The 18,487-nt window shown below is 38.2% G+C and overlaps 1 protein-coding gene and 1 long non-coding RNA gene across 2 annotated transcripts; one reads left to right on the top strand and one right to left on the bottom strand.

Moving 5' to 3' along the window:
* Window positions 1–1,238: 1,238 nt before the first annotated feature.
* Window positions 1,239–10,433, top strand: LOC145777013 (uncharacterized). Its single transcript, XR_014290302.1, has 5 exons — window positions 1,239–1,296; window positions 8,833–8,903; window positions 9,353–9,423; window positions 9,750–9,835; window positions 10,161–10,433. It is a non-coding gene; the product is annotated as an uncharacterized LOC145777013 (long non-coding RNA).
* Window positions 10,434–15,752: 5,319 nt separating this feature from the next.
* On the bottom strand, window positions 15,753–17,105 carry LOC145776834 (uncharacterized). The gene has a single exon (XM_082588056.1). The coding sequence runs from the start codon at window positions 17,103–17,105 to the stop codon at window positions 15,753–15,755; it is 1,353 nt and encodes a 450-aa protein (XP_082444182.1).
* Window positions 17,106–18,487: the final 1,382 nt, after the last annotated feature.

Raw genomic sequence — 18,487 nt, 5'->3', positions numbered from 1 at the left:
GTTTACAAAATTAGTGTTTTGTTTCAAACTGTTTTCGTGCTAGTTGTTGTTATCGCACTTATTTGTGTTGGCAAACGGAAAACTAATTCTATTTTGTCATACATGACAAAAAAGTCGAGATCTATAGAAGATTGCGAGAGTGGATGTAGGGATGAAGATGCTGATGGTGCTAGTAGCATGGAGTTCACTTCCAATGAGGCCAACTTCTAATCTGATTGAGAGAACGCATCTTCATGTATCGGCTACCGGTGGGTTGTGGGCCGTGAGTACCTTTAAATATTAATCAAAGGAATGGGCATTGGCCTATTGTCACTGTCATTATTGTCGCAAATCACTCGGGCGACATTTCTTAATTAGCCCCCCCCCTAAATTTTTTTCTGGGTGTGCCACTGCACTGCAAAAGTGGCCAAGTTCCCAAACTGACAGGAACACAACAAAACGGCCACACGGTCTACTAATCAAGATAGGCTACGCCCTGGCGTAAATGGAGTTAACACTTCTGTGAATTGACAAATGATTTACAGCGTTGTTCAACAAAACGACATTTTTGCATCGTTCCAACATCTAGCGATGTTTTTTATGGACCAATTCATTCCCAGACAGCAAATCAGTTTTACACTGATCTAACGTTTGCAGACGTTGAATCAATGTGAAAAAATGACTGATTTACAGTCTGGCTTCCTTTGTTCAACAATCCTTCTAACGGTAACCAATTGGATGCGATATACAGCGCAATATGTTATCTATTAAAAATAGTTTGGCTTCAATAAATCATCGTTATGGTTATGGTGCTGCTTTCTCAGCGAAAAGTAGGTCTGTTTACAAGCAGGTTTGAGAAAAGCCTGTTCAAACTGGTTATTCCATGAGTCTTTTCACGTTAATTCAAGGCCTGGACACGTTGAATCCATGTAAAAACTGCTGATTACTCCACGCCAGCTGAATTGCCGAGCTGAATACGTTTCACATAAGTTCACTTGCTTTTGAAGGAGTTTCTTGTTTCGTCAGAATAATTTTTGAACAAGTCATTTTACATTGCTTGGAGGTCAGAATATGTTGAATCTATGTAAAAGTATCGCAAACTACGCACTGCGCAAAGATCACATGAAAAAGTACTCTTAGGCATTACATGGAAAGACAGGAAACCAGCCAAATGGATAAGACAAACACAAATCAAAGATATCATTCAAACAATAAAAAGTTTAAAGTGGAATTGGGCAGGACCAGACATTAGGACTGGAAGTCTATCATCAATATCATATTTGGATATCAAAGAGGTCATTAGCTTTCCATCAAAATGTAAGTTTTCTGTGGTAGGAGGAAACCATGATTTTTTAATGTTCTCAAGTATATATGCTATCAATGCATTCAACACATCTGCAGAAACAAAATAAGTTGATGATGTTATGTGAAGAAAGATCAGCACAAGGCTCATAACGGTGTAGCTTCCACGCTAGCCATTTAGACCAGGGGTCACCAACTGGCGGCCCGCGGAAGGTATCAGCGTACAAGTATAAACAAAATAGTTTTCTTGAGGAGTTAAAAAGCATAAAGGCAAAAAGACTTTCCGGGAAGCATATTTTCGCTTTGCATACGATTCCACCGACCGACCAATCAGATTGTCGAAAATGATCTGTGAGCAAAAGGTTGCTTATTTCAAGTTTGTAAATGTCATGTAAACTCTAGTGAGCTTTTCACCGTTATTGTGTTTCACGAGCAGTGTTCCCTTTATGCAAGTTTTTGTTGGCAAAATTGGTCGGTGTGCCAACTCAATTTATAATAAATAGGCAAAATATCATATATAAATTTAAAGACTTTTTCTGGTTGTATTATGAAAATATTTAGCTCAGTACCGCAGAATGTTGTTAATCAACAATTCTTGCCGTGCTGAGTGATAAGCATGGCAAGTGACATTGTCTAATAATTAAAGAAAGACGGTTTTATAGACTCTCACAAAATGGATGAAGCACCAAATTGGTGTTTTAGAGGGAACACTGTTCATGAGTTACGATAGAAACGTTTTTTCGGTGATTTCCACAGGCGTTTGTTTCATGGTGCCTGGTTTCTTTCTCCCTGTTATTGGAGCCTATTTTTCGCTGATATGTTTGCAGGCACTATTGTTGCCCGTATTACGATGTGTCAAACATTTCCTTGTTTACTAAAACTGTTAATTGCAAGATATCTTTTGTGAAGCGAAGTGACAACACCATTCTTGCTTGGCGATGAATATTCTGATGAAACGGCTCGCCTCGCTACAAGTGCGCAAAACAAGTGGCCTCGTTTATTAGGCATTGTTAAAGAAATCAAAAGTGTTGTTAGAGGAGCTTGGCCTGGCAGTAGCGTTGTTCGACTAATTTTGTTGATGCGGTACCCATGGCCACCTGGAGATGCGGCCTGATTTGTCACATTTTGCAGATTTTGATTACAGCTACTGCTTGTGCTTGACTGACATTTTTTGAGATGTTTTTACTTTTTGTGGTTTCCTAATGACATAAAACTTTTTTGTTGTCTTGGGGAAGCAGTAGCAAGTGAGAAAAAGTAAGTTGAAAAACGCAAAATCAGACTGTTATTGAAAATTAACAGTCTGACTAAAATCTTCGAAATCAAATTTTCTTTGTTTATCAACATGTGAGGATGTTAAAACCTATTGTGTCATCTGGGGAAAAGAATAAAGAAAGCATAAAAATCTAATTTTTAGAAAAATTTATTTAAACGTTCGTCCAAAGTTAGAAAAACCTGGAAATTTCTGCAAATGTGACAAATCAGGCCATATCTTTAGATGGCCATGCGGTACCGTATTCAAAGATAAATATTAACAACATTTAACGGTGGATACTGGTTACGAAACGCGTTCATTTTTAGCATAAGAATCAACCTACCTAATATTTTATTAGTGCGGCCCGCCACTTTAGTGCCAAAGTGGCCCACTTGCGAAAAAGGTTGGTGACCTCTGATTTAGACCATCCAATCTACTCTATGTTTCTCGGCAGCCGATTTGTAGCAAGAATTGACAGCGATAGACACCCGATGTTAATTCAGTTTCAGAATGTTAATTCAGAAGATGTTAATTCAGAATATTCTAAACTATATTTTGCATCCTTAGTTGTCTACTCTACAACACAGAATACAGTAGTACAAGTTACAGTAATATTGATATGGGGGGACCAGCCGCACCCTAGTGTAGGCCTACGTTAACCTTTGGAAATTTAAGGTGAGATTGATTTAGCAATAAAATAAATTCGGTAACAAATTGTGATGGCGAATAAACCAAAACTTTTCCAGATAAAGCAATTGCATTGGTTTTTGAACATAAAGCTGATGTTAGTTTAGAGATAATATTAGCTTAGAGAAAATATTTTTTCTCAAAATTAATTCCATCAAAAGAAAGTTTTGGCATATATCGTTTCTGGTGTTGTCGACGGATTGAGAGAAATTCAACTAAATTTATTTATGACGCTGATCGAGATGAAACAAGTTCTTATTGAATACTGAAAAGTTTGGGTGTTCATCAGGACAATTATCGTTTCTAGCACTAGTTGCAACGTTCATCTGATGAAATTGAAAGTAAAATTAACAACAAACAAGATGGTTTATTGCTTCACTGACGTTTCGCGTACCATGACAATGCGCATCCTCAGAGCGAATAACATACAAAATAAAATTTCACCAGGTTATATACTGCAGTGCAGATTCAATCGCACTGCAGTATATAACCTGGTGAAATTTTATTTTGTATGTTATTCGCTCTGAGGATGCGCATTGTCATGGTACGCGAAACGTCAGTGAAGCAATAAACCATCTTGTTTGTTGTTAATTTTACTTTCAATTTCATCAGATGAACGTTGCAACTAGTGCTAGAAACAAGTTCTTATTATTAGTTCATATTGATTCAACTTTGCTAAATGTTGATTGCAAGCAAACCTATGTTATTTGAATTTGGGCTTGACAAGAGTTTGAAAATAAGAGAAGTGCTATGTTAAAAATAACGATGATCGATGCAATAACGTTCTTATAATCCAGGCACTTTTAAAGGGGCAGTAAACCCCAAACCATACTTTTCGATTTTTTTGTTTGTAAGTGCTCTTACACATGTATAATAAGTGGTTGTCGTTGAAACTTTCCCTCAATTTCATTGCGTTTCCTTTGTAGGGCCGTTTTAGTTAGCCCTTAGTTTCAGAGCGACGCGTGCTCACTGAACCGTGCGATAATCGGACGTGACGTCATAACGGTACAAGCTGCTCGTATGTTTACGTAAGATGCATTTGAAATGCAGAGTAAGAGATCGCAGGTATACTTTACTGTACAAGTACAAAAATCACTCTCTCTATGCACACGGCAAAGCTTTTCTTGAAGCAGACTTTGAATTGTGACTTGTTTTTATTTCAAATCAGGATATTTAAAACCAACATATTTTCTATCTTCGCTTGAAAATTTCGACCTAATGGCCGAAACAGCGCATGACAGCAGAGGCACACGGATTGAATGACCAAGGTAACCCCAGATCCACGGAACAAACTGTTTGTAGACAATGTGCCTATAGCGTATTTAAAAACAACTTTTGGTTACATGAATATAATACAACATGATTGCCCATTTTTAGGTATTGCTACATCATTTAAGACGGGTTTTGGTTAGAAAATTTTTTTATCTAATTTTATTATCTATTTTTTTTAACGTAATATGCCAAATTGGATATTTTTTGTCACTTTAATATGGTTTAACGTGTAAAACATACGGTAACCTAAATTTATCATATTACTGGGACATATCACTACTACATCCCAGCTGGCGATGACTGTCATTTTTGCATTAATTCAACGTTAGCCAACGTTGGATCGGTGTGGAAGTGGCGAGTTTAGCTGACAGGGGTCTAAAATTATCGCTTTATCAACGCAACTTTTATCAAAGCACGCTTGATATCTTTAAGACATAACTTCCCTGGGTATAATTGAATTTCCGCAAGATGATGATGTTGTTTTTTGCTAGTTTGTTTTATTTGTTTTTTGTCATTGTTTCATGTCGTCAAGTTATAGCCTATCTATTTTGTGAGTCGTGCAAGGCCTGGTGCGTTGCGCTTGAAATGGCTTTGCCCGTGGTAGGATTTCTTTGTGGGGTTTTCTTTGCCTGCCTTGCTCTTTGCTATGAGCTAAACGCATCAAGACGTGTTCCCCTTACGACCATCAGCACTCTTGATAACGCACCATGGCCGATCTTCATAGCAACTGTCCATACAAATCTTCAATATATCAGCTAAAGTTATGTAGGCTAATAAAGTTATAGCCTATATATGTTTATTTGTTTTGTAACATTTTTTATTTTTTTTATTTTTCCTTTATATCTTAAATTTTTCTGAAGGTGTTGCGACCGTGCCAAATTTTTTTCAACTCAATAACTTACTTCGATCACAAGCACGTTTTAACGTTCGCGTTTTGTCGCTTCTACCTTTTTCTTGACCTTTGCTATGTTGATGTGTATTGTTTTGATATGATGGTCAGAAATAAAAAAACAACTAAAAAAAAACAAAAAAAAAACGTGAAAAATAAGATGCAATTGTATCAGAAACATCTGGATGCAAACGTCTAAGCATAAATGTATAGGAATAGGTGTGCTCTCCCATTCTTCTCGGTGTTCTGCCAATGTTTCTCTTTCACACAATGCAATCTTCAAGAGGCTCTTGACATGATCTTTAAAAAAGATAATGCATTTTAAATCAATAAAAATGTATGGTAGTCACAATGATTGCTGCACACATTTCACTTTACCGCACATGCTTACCCAGTCAGCAAAATCAGTCCTTTTTACATTGATTCAACGTTTTGCAGACGTTGAATCAATGTAAAAATGACGGATTTTGCGTCAAATAAATAAATAATAAAAATGACAAAATTTACGTCAAATCCGTCATGTTTACATTGATTCAACATCTGCAAAACGTGGAATCATTGTAAAAATGACTGATTTTGCTGACTGGATAATCACATACTACAACTACACATGGTATTATAAAGTAGCAGTTTTGGAATATTGTTGATTTCACAAAATTATGCTGTAGAGATAACTTACAGTAAGTGGGGTTTTCTTCGATCGTTTTTAGAGAATAGCCAATCCGAAACCAGCGGTAGACCTGCTGCTATTCTCGTTGGAATGAATAGCAGTTACAAGCTGTCTATCAAGAAATGCAGATCAAAGTGATGTTTGCACTCACAAGCCAATAAAAACTTATCTGTAGGTGTGTTTATTACATCCATTATAACAAATCCATAACAAAAATGTCGACCAATAATACGCCTTCCCACTCCGCCCCGTTAGGTCAGTGGTCACACGCCCGACTCAAGATCACACGGCGCAAGTTCGACCCTCGGAGTGTGCGCTTGAGCAACGCACTTTCAGGACTGCTCTCCATTCAGCGGCACCTAGTGAATGGAATAATTCCCTGGCAACAACACTTCAACAATCGAAAAACTTCAACTCTGCCAATCTCGGTAACCGGCCCTGTGCCAAGAGCCTCACATTTATGCGAGTGCAACCTACTTCGTACCATGAACAGTTCGTACCATGAAAAGATCGAGAGAAAAAAATAGCACAAAGCCAAAAGCAACAAAGCCGAAGTCGCTAATCGATCAATTCATACCATGAAAAGATCGAGAGAACGCAAACATTTTAAAGTTAGGGTTAAGCAAAAACTCCGATCCGTGTGCTATTTTTAATTTTTTTTTTCAATTTTCTCAGGGTACGACTTGATGGTACGAACTGTTCATGGTACGAAGTAGGTTGCATCCCATTTATGCACTGTTACATTACCGTTGCATATAGTTCTAGCCGGTAAATGAAATAAATACCAGTTGGTCAAGGACTTGTTTTTGTTAATACACTTGGTGAGTTATAGATGGGTCATTTTAAAATTACATGTAGCTAGGCATCGCTATACCAGCAGGCAGCAACTAAAATGTAATAGGCTTAGCCGGAAAATATATTAATTATATGAAAAAAAAATTCTCAAGGATGGTACAGTACTCCCCAGAGTCCCCATTCCCCAACTTATGTACGGTACTTTATAACAAACATGTAGTAACATAATTGTTAAGCCAAAATTACTTCAAGAACTTGACGTTTCCTGACAGGCTGTCGTATGGATGGATTGGAATTTTGTTGTGGAGTTGTCTCATCACTGGACCTTGACTCCAAAGGTTGCAGAGTTGTTGAAATGGATTTTTTTGAAAAACATTGAAGGGCATGCATTGCGGTTTAATTTAAGCTGTGTTGCAAGTCCCATGTCAAATTGAAGAAGATTTTGAAAATCTGTTTCCTTGAAATGGAGTCGGCATTATTATGCTGGTCTCTGTTGCTCCTGGCCATACTCATGTGGTGTTTAAAAACTTGTCCCATTTCAATTTTCTTGTATGATTTTTTTGAAATTTGAACAAAGAAATTTTATCGACAGAAGAACCACCAGATGAACACTGAACAGTCATATACAACACATCGACTTGTCATGATGAGTACAAAACTGTAACAGGTTTAGCTTAATTTATTTATGTATGATGTCAGTAATAGTATAGCACTGGGAAAGCATGTATATATTGAGGTAGGCATACTACCTAGTTTAGCCTGTCTGATAGGCCTGTTAAGAACACAACATGACTAAACATGAAAAATAAATAAATTTAAACCCCTACAACCCGTGACTGCCTAACTTCTAAACCTCTTGTTATTAAATTCCACCAAAACCATACATACTGTAGCACTGCAGGAAAATACTGGCATTTGCTTGTTTCCTGAAGTGCAAGGCCTAGTGTAAATGTGCAAAAAATGATGTAAGCTAGTATCAAGGCTACAGTAAACTAAATCTGAGCTAAAATTGTTACTTGTGATAATTTTATCTACTGCTGCAAACGCCTCAAACCTTATCTACAGCTGCATACCACATACCTTAAACCAGCAAAATGTTTTGCCGAACTCTGGTTATGACGTAACGTAAGCAAATATTTTATTTCGACAACAGTTGAAGCGGTGTGTGTTGGAATTGCAAAACCAAAACTTTGTTTTAAGATTGCACGAGAACAAATGAGTGTTTTTTCATAAAAACAAGTGCAACGTGTTTTTGAATATCCCCTTTAGTATTTCAAATCTCAATTTGCATTTGAAAATGGACTTGTCTGCCCCTTTAAGTAGCACGGTCAATAATTAAATTATTATCTGGAAATTTGAAATCTGTTTGTGGCTGGACGATAAGAAATTATAAAGTTTCAATGTTGTAAGTATGAAATACGCAATGTCAATTACAAAGATGACTAACCGAGTTCTTTCTCTTTCAGTACCACCATATGCGTGGGACAAGGCCCGGCACCATATTTGCATTGAGCGACGTCTTTCGGTACTTTCTTCGGTAAGAAATTATAGAGTTTCAATGTTCATCATCATCATAATCCATCGTCGGTTTGTTCCCCACTAGTGGGGGTGGCCGATTGTTTCCGCGCAGCAATTGTTTTAATCCCATTTCTCCATTTCACTCTGTCCCTTGCATCTTCCTCCTTCAGTCCGACTTTTTTAAATTCATCCTTCACTTGTTGTTTCCACGTTCTTCTTGGACGACCGCGACGACCTTGGACGAATGTTGTAAGTATGAAATACGCAATGTCAATTACAAAAATGACTAACCGAGTTCTTTCTCTTTCAGTACCACCATATGCGTGGGACAAGGCCCGGCACCATATTTGCATTGAGCGACGTCTTTCGGTACTTTCTTCGGTAAGAAATTATAAAGTTTCAATGTTGTAAGTATGAAATACGCAATGTCAATTACAAAGATGACTAACCGAGTTCTTTCTCTTTCAGTACCACCATATGCGTGGGACAAGGCCCGGCACCATATTTGCATTGAGCGACGTCTTTCGGTACTTTCTTCGGTAAGAAATTATAGAGTTTCAATGTTCATCATCATCATAATCCATCGTCGGTTTGTTCCCCACTAGTGGGGGTGGCCGATTGTTTCCGCGCAGCAATTGTTTTAATCCCATTTCTCCATTTCACTCTGTCCCTTGCATCTTCCTCCTTCAGTCCGACTTTTTTAAATTCATCCTTCACTTGTTGTTTCCACGTTCTTCTTGGACGACCGCGACGACCTTGGACGAATGTTGTAAGTATGAAATACGCAATGTCAATTACAAAAATGACTAACCGAGTTCTTTCTCTTTCAGTACCACCATATGCGTGGGACAAGGCCCGGCACCATATTTGCATTGAGCGACGTCTTTCGGTACTTTCTTCGGTAAGAAATTATAAAGTTTCAATGTTGTAAGTATGAAATACGCAATGTCAATTACAAAGATGACTAACCGAGTTCTTTCTCTTTCAGTACCACCATATGCGTGGGACAAGGCCCGGCACCATATTTGCATTGAGCGACGTCTTTCGGTACTTTCTTCGGTAAGAAATTATAGAGTTTCAATGTTGTAAGTATGAAATACGCATTACGCAATGTCAATTACAAAGATGACCAATCTCTTTCGGTACCACCATATGCGTGGGACAAGTAAGCCCAGCACCATATTTGCATTGAGCGACGTGCAAGTCTTTCGGTTCTTCATCGGGTCCAAAACATAATTCACCTGACTTTTTCAAAGGAAATTTATTACATTCCAAAGCAAGTGGCCATTGGTAGCCAAAACTGAAAAGAAAAAGACAAAAGCAAAACTTTATATGGCTGTAAAATTTTGTTTAGGCCACACTATATTTACAAATGTCTTCACCAGGTCGTTGTTGTCGTTGTGTGAGCCTCTGGGGCTGAGGGTCTATCCTTTTACCACCCCAGATTCAGGATGTTCCCGATGTTCACCAGGTAATCCAGTAACTACATTAACGCACTATACAAAATACATAGGCTACATAGGCTAGTGATTTCAAAAAACATATCTCTTTGGAATCTAAAACTTTTGCCGATTTCTGTTTGAAGTTAAAACTACGTGGGATTTTTTTTAATATGCTTATATGCGTATGAGAAGTTACATCATGAGTATTATTTCCACAATAGATGGGGATTCAATCAACGCCATCAACTTTCATATAATTTTTGTTAAGATCAGCTTGTCCAGTGAAGTCTCATTTTGGAATAGCCCGGTCTGGACAAGTCATAAAGCTACCAATAAAACTTACACGTTCATCAGGTTTTCACAGTCACTCCGCACCTGCTGACACATGTGCCAACATGGAGGGAAAGCTTTATTGTAATCGGAACACCTCGGTACGTAAAGACTGCACAAGAAGATGCGAAGATTTGGAGAACAATTAAACTGGAATCAAAAATTTATTATCGGTGCAAATTTTACAACCTATGTTGGAAGTATGATTGTAAGGTGGGAAATCTTTCAAAACCACACCAATTTTTTTTTAAATATTGATATTTAGGGGTCCCACGCTTACCCCGAAAAGTTCATTTTGGTCGCGAATAGCAACATTTTTAAATTGTTGTGAAATCTACATTATAAATGATAGATATGTCATGTTACATATCATATTGTCAAAATTGAATGTAGAATGAGCTGCAATAAACAAAAATGAGATTTATAGGATTTTAAAATATTTTAGGCAAGTGATTAAAAGTAGATTTTTTCTTATTTTGCAGAATATGTTAGAGGCATTCCATTAATAAAACAAATTTAAAAAAAAGTCCAATACCTCCTAAAACACTTGGTTTAGACCAAAAACAATGCCATTTTTGGATTCTGCATCCTCAAAAATGGTGGAATAGACTCTTCAACCATCTTTCTACCTTGAGTAATTGAGTATAGCGTCTAAAATCAAAAATTAGTTATGCGGATGAAGTGCACCACCTAGTCGTCGTCGTGTGAGCCTCTGATGCCGAGGGTCTATCCTTTTACCACCCCAGATTCACGATGTTCCCGGACTACACAGGTGGCCATGGTCCCACGGCGGACTTAACTTATCCCGGGAGGGGGAGTATCCATCGATCAGACTCCGTTATTTTCTTTCTTACAACTTCAAATACATTTCAATAGGAACATTTGTTGGAGCTGACTCAGCTGAAACCAACGCTGAACTGTTCAAATTTTTGATACGTCGCACTCCCATCACTTCTTGCGAGCACCTTTTGGCATTGATTGCTTGCAGTGATTCCTTCACTTAAACAAAACGTTTTGTTTCAGCAGTTTTGCCTTGTTCGATTCTTAAGTTGTGTAAGGAGACTCAATTTCTCCAATATTTATCATTTGTGTTTCTTTTTTACTCTCAGCAAAGTATAAAACTTGTAAAAGTTTTTCATCCTGATAACTGTGGCTGTGGGAGTTCGTTGCGCAGCCCATAGGCGCCGACTTTTCAAAAAACCTTGGGGGGCGAGAAAGGTGATGACGTCATAACCGTAACGCTTTTGTTAGCTCCCCTCCCCAGTTTTCAGTTATGCCAGCACTCTCCATCCCTCCTGGAGCAGACCTCTCAAGAAAGGCATGGGTCACATTGAACAGGATCAGATGTGACGTTGGCTGTACTGGAGCTAATCTGTTTAGGTGGGGGTTGCATAATTCGCCGATATGTGTCTGCGGAGCGGTAGAACAAACAATGCAACACATACTCCACGAATGTTCCATCTTACGACCCCCAAGTGGAATCACTGGTATTCGACAACTGGACCCAACTACCGTATCTTGGCTGCACGAGGAGGCATTGCCAATCTAAGCTGCTACAAGTCAAACGAGAGAAGAAGAACCGTAACGCTATTTTACTCAATTAAAATAGTCTTTGATTAAGCTTACTGTCTTGTTTATATTGACAAATAGGTCGCAAACCGAATTTATTAGAACCGCTGCATGAAACGATTAGTTTTACTCATGCAGTACGCATACGCCTAGTCATAAAAATTTTGATATTGTTAGCTCATAATTGGAACAGTTGGAAAACAAGACGATTCGTTTCCTTTTTGTGCGTGTGAATAACAACGATCAAGACAGTGAAGTTATCGAAATAAAACGCAAAAATCATGATCTCAAGCAGAGTGAAAACCCGCTATCAGTTTTATTAACCTCGTTTCGCTAATTGCTTACTTTCAAAGCGTTGACAACGGCGAAGTGTTTTCTCTTCTGTTTTTTATCGAAAGTCTTTGTAGTCTTTTATTGAATACAGTAGGCTATATACTCGAGTAAAGATCGAGATGTTCGCAAGTGATTTTCACCTCAAAAAGGCAAGTTCAACTAACACGGGACATGCTGTTGTCTCCAGCTCGGCAGTTTTCAAAATGAAAGCACTAAAAATCATTGTCGACGTAGATTATGGAGTGTGAAATTGCGTCGGCCTAAGTAAAAGTTTTGAATACGTTTATTTGCAGTGATTCAAACTTAATTTTCAAATTCAATGATTTCTTGTCAATTCTAAACTTTATGCACTTGTTGAGCAATATGCAATGCTCACGAGACAAAACAGAAAGAGCTGTTTTAAGAGATCATTTTTTTATTTTTGCGTGTAGGATATAATCGTTCTTATTATTACGTAACATTCCATGATCGTTAAACTCGATGTCAAACCTTAGCGGCCGCATAAAACAATGATGTCAGGTTAGCTAGGTGATAATAGCAGTAAGAGACGTCGTTAATGCAGGCAATATCTGCGACCAAGACCATTAAACACCTTTTCTTTTATCGGTTTTCGATTTAATTCTCACACATTGCGAAGAAAACAATGCGTTCTGTTGAATCATAATTGTCTCACAGCGGGAAGACCTCGTTCAAAATAGCCTGTCTAATTTAGCTGGTTTAGGCTACTGAATATTGCCGTGAATAGTTACGTGACTATTCCAGCAGCGTAAGTTACTCCACCATCTACTTTGAAATTTCCATACCGTATGAGAAAGCCATGCGATCAGCTGCTGTTTTGCGGGCAAGAGCAACGTAGGCTTTTCTTGCTTTCGGCATTCTTTAAGTCCGTTTAAATTATCTAAATCTCTTTCGCGAAGTGTTTTATCTTTAAAACACCACTTGTAATCACCATTTTCGTTGCCCCTCAACCATAAATTTACGGGGGGCGCCGCCCCCCGGCCCCCCCGGAAGTCGGCGCGTATGGCGCAGCCTACTTACTCTGACATTGTTTAAGCTTGATGAGTTTATTACAACGAAAGGTGGAAATTAAAGCACAAACTGATAGAACCAGCTTACTAAAAACAACCAAGTTGCATGGGTTTTTTAAACGTTTAGCAACGTAAAAACGATGCAAAATTATACATTTTTGCTACCTGGGTAGTCTTGGCTTGGCAAAAGCTTCTCAACCAAACGACAAGCGCTCTTAGGGGTAGGAACTTTAACATACTGATATTCAATTGAACGAACCCGAACCATCAGATGTTAGGTTGTCCGTCCAATTGTGACCATTTCAGCATTCAGCCAGAGAGTTGATTATTACTTTAAACTTTTTTTGGTAATTACACAACAAACAAGAGGAATAGCAGTGGTGGAAAGTTGCATTTTTCCTTTGTTCCAAGAAACGTAACCTTGATGACGTCATAAACAGCGTAGCTTCTGATTGGTTGATGGTTCGTGGTTCAATGGGAATCAGTATGTTAAAGTGCCTACCGCCCTTAGGTTGCACTCTTAACTTTCAGTGCCAAGGACTTCCAAATCCGTCCATTGTCACTCATAATGACGTAACAATGCCCCCTTGGTCACCTAATGTTGCCCATTTGAAGTACCCCTTGCTCCTCTATAAATTCCCAAAGTTGGTTGGTTTTGTGGCGTATTTTGGAATTTATTTATTGTAAGCGCCAAAAACATATCTCTTTGGAATCTAAAACTTTTGCCGATTTCTGTTTGAAGTTAAAATTACGCGGGATTTTTTTTAATATGCTTAGATGCGTATGAGAAGTTACATCAGAGTATTATTTCCACAATAGATGGGAATTCAATCAACGGCATCAACTTTCAGATAATTTTTTGTTAAGATCAGCTTGTCCTGTGAAGTCTCATTTTGGTATAGCCCGGTCCGGACAAGTCATGAAGCTGCCAATAAAACTTACGCGTTCATCAGGTTTTCGCAGCCACTCCGCACCTGCTGACACATGTGCCGACATGGAGGGAAAGCTTTATTGTAGTCGGAACACATTGGTACATACAGACTACATAAGAAGATGCGAAGATTTGGAGAACATTTGGTCTGGAATATAAAATTATGTTTTGAGATGAACAAATTGTTATCGGTAGCGACGTAGCAAGTGAATAAGATAAAATTTGACAGCTAAGGTAACCAGGTACCTTGGTGACCATGAATGTATCTTATTTGGAGGCTAAATTTCAATTGAAACCATTTTGTAAAGTAGCCTTTAGGATCTGTACGGTACTCGGATTCCAAAGGCCTATTACTCGGATTGTGATAGTGACTTCGCTAATAATATGGCTTGCCATAAAGTATAACATCATCTAACACGGAAACTGTAACATTTGGTAGGCACTTTAACGTATATCACTTGTCGAAGAGTGCTTTTTCTTATAAACTCCATTGATTGCAGTCATTAAGATCCTTCTTGCAAATAATGTAGAAATAGCAACTTTCGCTGGCTGAGTTATCAGCCGATCTTTAGAGTCAAGGCCAAACCTTGAACTTTAAAAGCAAGCACAACAACATGTTTTATCTTGTTCCACCTCAGATATGCCAAGCATGCACAATTCTGAAAAATCTGCCATTTGTACTGATTTTGCTGTTTGGGGAATATTAAGTACGGTATCAAACCGATCGCATTTACATACAGACACGTATAATGAATTATAACTGTTAGGTATATTCATTGTATATTCATATATGCAGGTACATTCTAATTCATGTTGTCGCATTTCGATTTCACCTGGTTCTTATAACTTTAGTTTTTTACACTTGGTGTACACTGTTTGTTTCAATGACCAAAAAAAGGGTAGCCTATGACTTTAAAACTTTACAAGCTTTTCAAAGAGAATTCTTCCCAATCACAATGGTGCACTTTTAACTAACTTGTGAATGTGCAATTACTTTACCAAAATAATAGTATGAAATTGATCGATTTCTATCCCAGCTTCTCTTTGATTGGCATGGTTCAGCAGGTTTGGGTATACAGTCCGATTGTATCCTGTGGTAACAAATGTTTGTCTAGAAGTATGACTTGAGCTTAAACTTAAAGTAACATGTTTTAATATTTCCAAACACATATTTTTGGTGGTAAAAAGTAACTGTACAACGTGATACACTGAAAAACATGAACCTGATCACACCAGCTTTTGTGTAAACAAGTAAAGCCCGATGCATCATTTGGATTACAGTAAGTGAATTGAGCAAAGCCAATTAGCTTCAAACAAAATCACCCATTAAAATAAAACACAAAGGCCATATTATGGTTAGATATAAAACTCCACAACTTTGGACAAAGTTATTAAAAAATGTGTTACAAAGAACAACACAAAATGCAACCGATTGGTGGAACTGGAACTTACCTATGTTCAAACACAGGTTCACTCTAATATGCTCACACCGATCGATCTGACTGTTCGATCTGACATGCAAAGACTGGGCAAGAAAAATTATTAGCGGTAAAAAGCAGCTCAAGAATGCCGGAAGTTCCATCTGCAGTTATAACCCACTGCTTTGTGTAACTTAAATTCAATCAACGGCATCAACTTTCAGATAATTTTTTGTTCGAGATCAGCTTGTCCAGTGAAGTCTCATTTTGGTATAGCCCGGTCCGGACAAGTCATGAAGCTGCCAATAAAACTTACACGTTCATCAGGTTTTCACAGTCACTCCGCACCTGCTGACACATGTCGAGCTTGTATTCTGGTTGTTACAGCAGATGCTTCCTTCCACACTGGGTCCGGATCATCTGGTTGTCTAGCTCCACTGATATTACCAACCACCAGGTCATAGAGAGACTCTTCTAGACAAAGAGCATCCACTTCACCTTTGTAAAATGGAGTGTCAATTAAAATTCTTGCAATTGGAGCATCAATTTCTGTTTTGTTCAAAAGCTTCAAATGACCAGTTGCTCCTGTCAATTGAGAGTTTTTCACCAACTCTCGTTTAACAATTACTCCATTGCAGCCAGTGTCTCTAAGCACAGTGACCATTTTTTCCCCAACTAAGCCTTTATTAATAGGAAACTTCTCGGATACGGTACACGATGCCAGACATGCACAGCCATTAGAAGCATAAACATCTTGGGAATCTCTCTTCTCGATTTGTCCTGCAGCAGCAAATTTCCTAGCGGGAATGCGTACTCGGCAGTCTTTTGCCAAGTGCCCAATCTTGTTACAAATGTAGCACTTTCTAGCATTTGGCGTGTCTGACTTGAGTTTCGGACAATCTTTGACTATATGTCCAGGACTCTTACAGTTAAAACAGTGTGGGCTTCCTTTCTTGCCCTCATTTTCTGCATTTGTCTTTCTTGTAACTTCTGATAGGTCGAGATTGTGTGCTCTTAGGAATTGATCAGCAATGGTAGCTAGTGTAGATAGTTCTTTTGGGGCTTGCTCCCTCAGATATATGGCAAGACTCTTTGGACATGACTTGACAAACTGCTCTTTTACAAGCAAATCTCTAACACCTTTCCACTCTGTGCCACATCCAGCCATTTCAACCCACTTCTCAATATAATTTTGAATCCGCACTAGAAATTGTTCTGAAGTCTCTTCCAGTTGAGGTTTCGCATCTCTAAATTTCGATCGATACCCCTCTTCAGTCAGCTCATACCGGTTGAGCAACGCTTGCTTCAACTGGTCGTAATTTACCGCAGCCTCATCAGATAAACGCGAATAAACATCCAAAGCTTTTCCCGTCAACAAAGCACTGAGCGACGTTGCCCATTCTTCTTTGTCCCACCGACTAGCTGCAGCGAACCTTTCAAACCTTAACAGGCAGCTATCAAGCTCATCTTTCCCATCTACAAATGTTGGCAATTTAGGGGTTTTCCCTTTGTGGGAAAGCACCGAGGCAGTGTCTCCATTGACTTTCGCAAGCTCAAGTTCCAATTCCTTCATTTTTTGTTGAGCTTCTGTCGCTGCTCTCCTCTCATCAGCTAATCGAAGCCTCTCTTCTCTTTCAAGAGCTTGCTGATCTGCCACAAACTTCCTCAGCTCTTCACCTTCGTATCCCATTGTTTTCCTGCATCAATAAGCTTATCCATTGCAAGCAACTTCTTTTTAAGGCAAAGTACAACAGGTTTGCATATACAGTCACTTTTTTGGAATAAAAATAAAATCCCGGACGAGCCCCCAGATGTCACGGTTTGTCTGATTTGCAAACGCGCGCGGACTGCTATGCAGAAAAGCACTTTTTGTGTAGCCTTTAGTCACTTTATTAAATTTACAGTTTACAGGATCAATCTTATTCAAATAGAATCAAGCATGAAAAACAAAAGAAATGGCGGTTAGAAAGGCATAGCACACACCAGCTCTCTTAGTTAGCCAAGTAAAGTGTTAAAAATCAGTACGGTAGTTACTTACAGTCTCACAATTACTGCAGAGCAGGGCTAACTGGTCAGGCGAATATTTAATCAGGCTAAAGTAATAATCATCTAGTTATTACAGACGACACAGGATAAACGACACTCCTACTCAACTATAACAGAATAATTGACCCTTTCACTCAACTCTAATACAGAACAGTCAAAAACAGATAAAGTGAACTGTGTCTAGCAAGTAGCAACAAGCCATGCCATGCCTCAGCTGAAAATGAACTTTGACCAGAGTTGCCAAAATAAAATCACACAATGACATAATAAAGCAAAAGGGACCATGATAGGTCACAATGACTGGGCTTAACTGAAAGCATAAGCAGCAGAACAATTGAATTTGTGACAGACTACATAAAAAGATGCGAAGATTTGGAGAACAATTATACTAGAATCAAAAATTTATTATCGGTGCAAATTTTACAACCTACCGTATGGCATTGTAGGCTTCACACATCTTAACGGAAGCCAAAACTGAGTGCTTCTTCGCTCTTGTCTTGATAAATTGTCCACAAATGGAACAAAACGCATCATCAGAATGTTTGCAGCCTCTCTAGGCATTTTGAAAGCACTCAAATGTTGTCCAATTAAAGAAAACGTTAAAAAATTATATCAAGTGCAAGTGATAAAATATTCTATACAACACCTCAAAAATCAACCCTGCAAACAGAAGTATCTATGAAATGGCAAGTATTGCAGAGTATATTAACATTTAAAAGTGATTAACATCCATCTTGGATGCTCTTTAGCCATGTCTTTGATATCTTTTCTCAAAAATATTGCGATTTTAGAATTTCATTCTCTACTACATTTACTACTTTACAAATTTACTACATTCCAAAACAGGTGGCCATTGGTAGCCAAAACTGAAAAAAAAAAGCCAAAAGCAAAACTTCATATGGCTGTAAAATTTTGTTTAGGCTACACTATATTTACAAAAAGAATTTCATTCTCTAAACCACAAAAGCAAAGTTTATATGAAAAAAAGTTGATTTTCGACACTTACTGGTCCTAAGCAATAGGAAA

This window comes from Aplidium turbinatum, chromosome 9, assembly GCF_918807975.1.
Source record: "Aplidium turbinatum chromosome 9, kaAplTurb1.1, whole genome shotgun sequence".
NCBI lineage: Eukaryota > Metazoa > Chordata > Ascidiacea > Aplousobranchia > Polyclinidae > Aplidium > Aplidium turbinatum.
The sequence above is the reverse complement of the archived record's forward strand: the minus strand, read 5'-3'. Positions and strand labels throughout refer to the sequence as shown.

What these genes read in the sequence shown, in the direction of transcription:
- LOC145776834 (XM_082588056.1), bottom strand. Translation starts at nt 17,105, where the DNA reads ATGGGATACGAAGGTGAAGAGCTGAGGAAGTTTGTGGCAGATCAGCAA.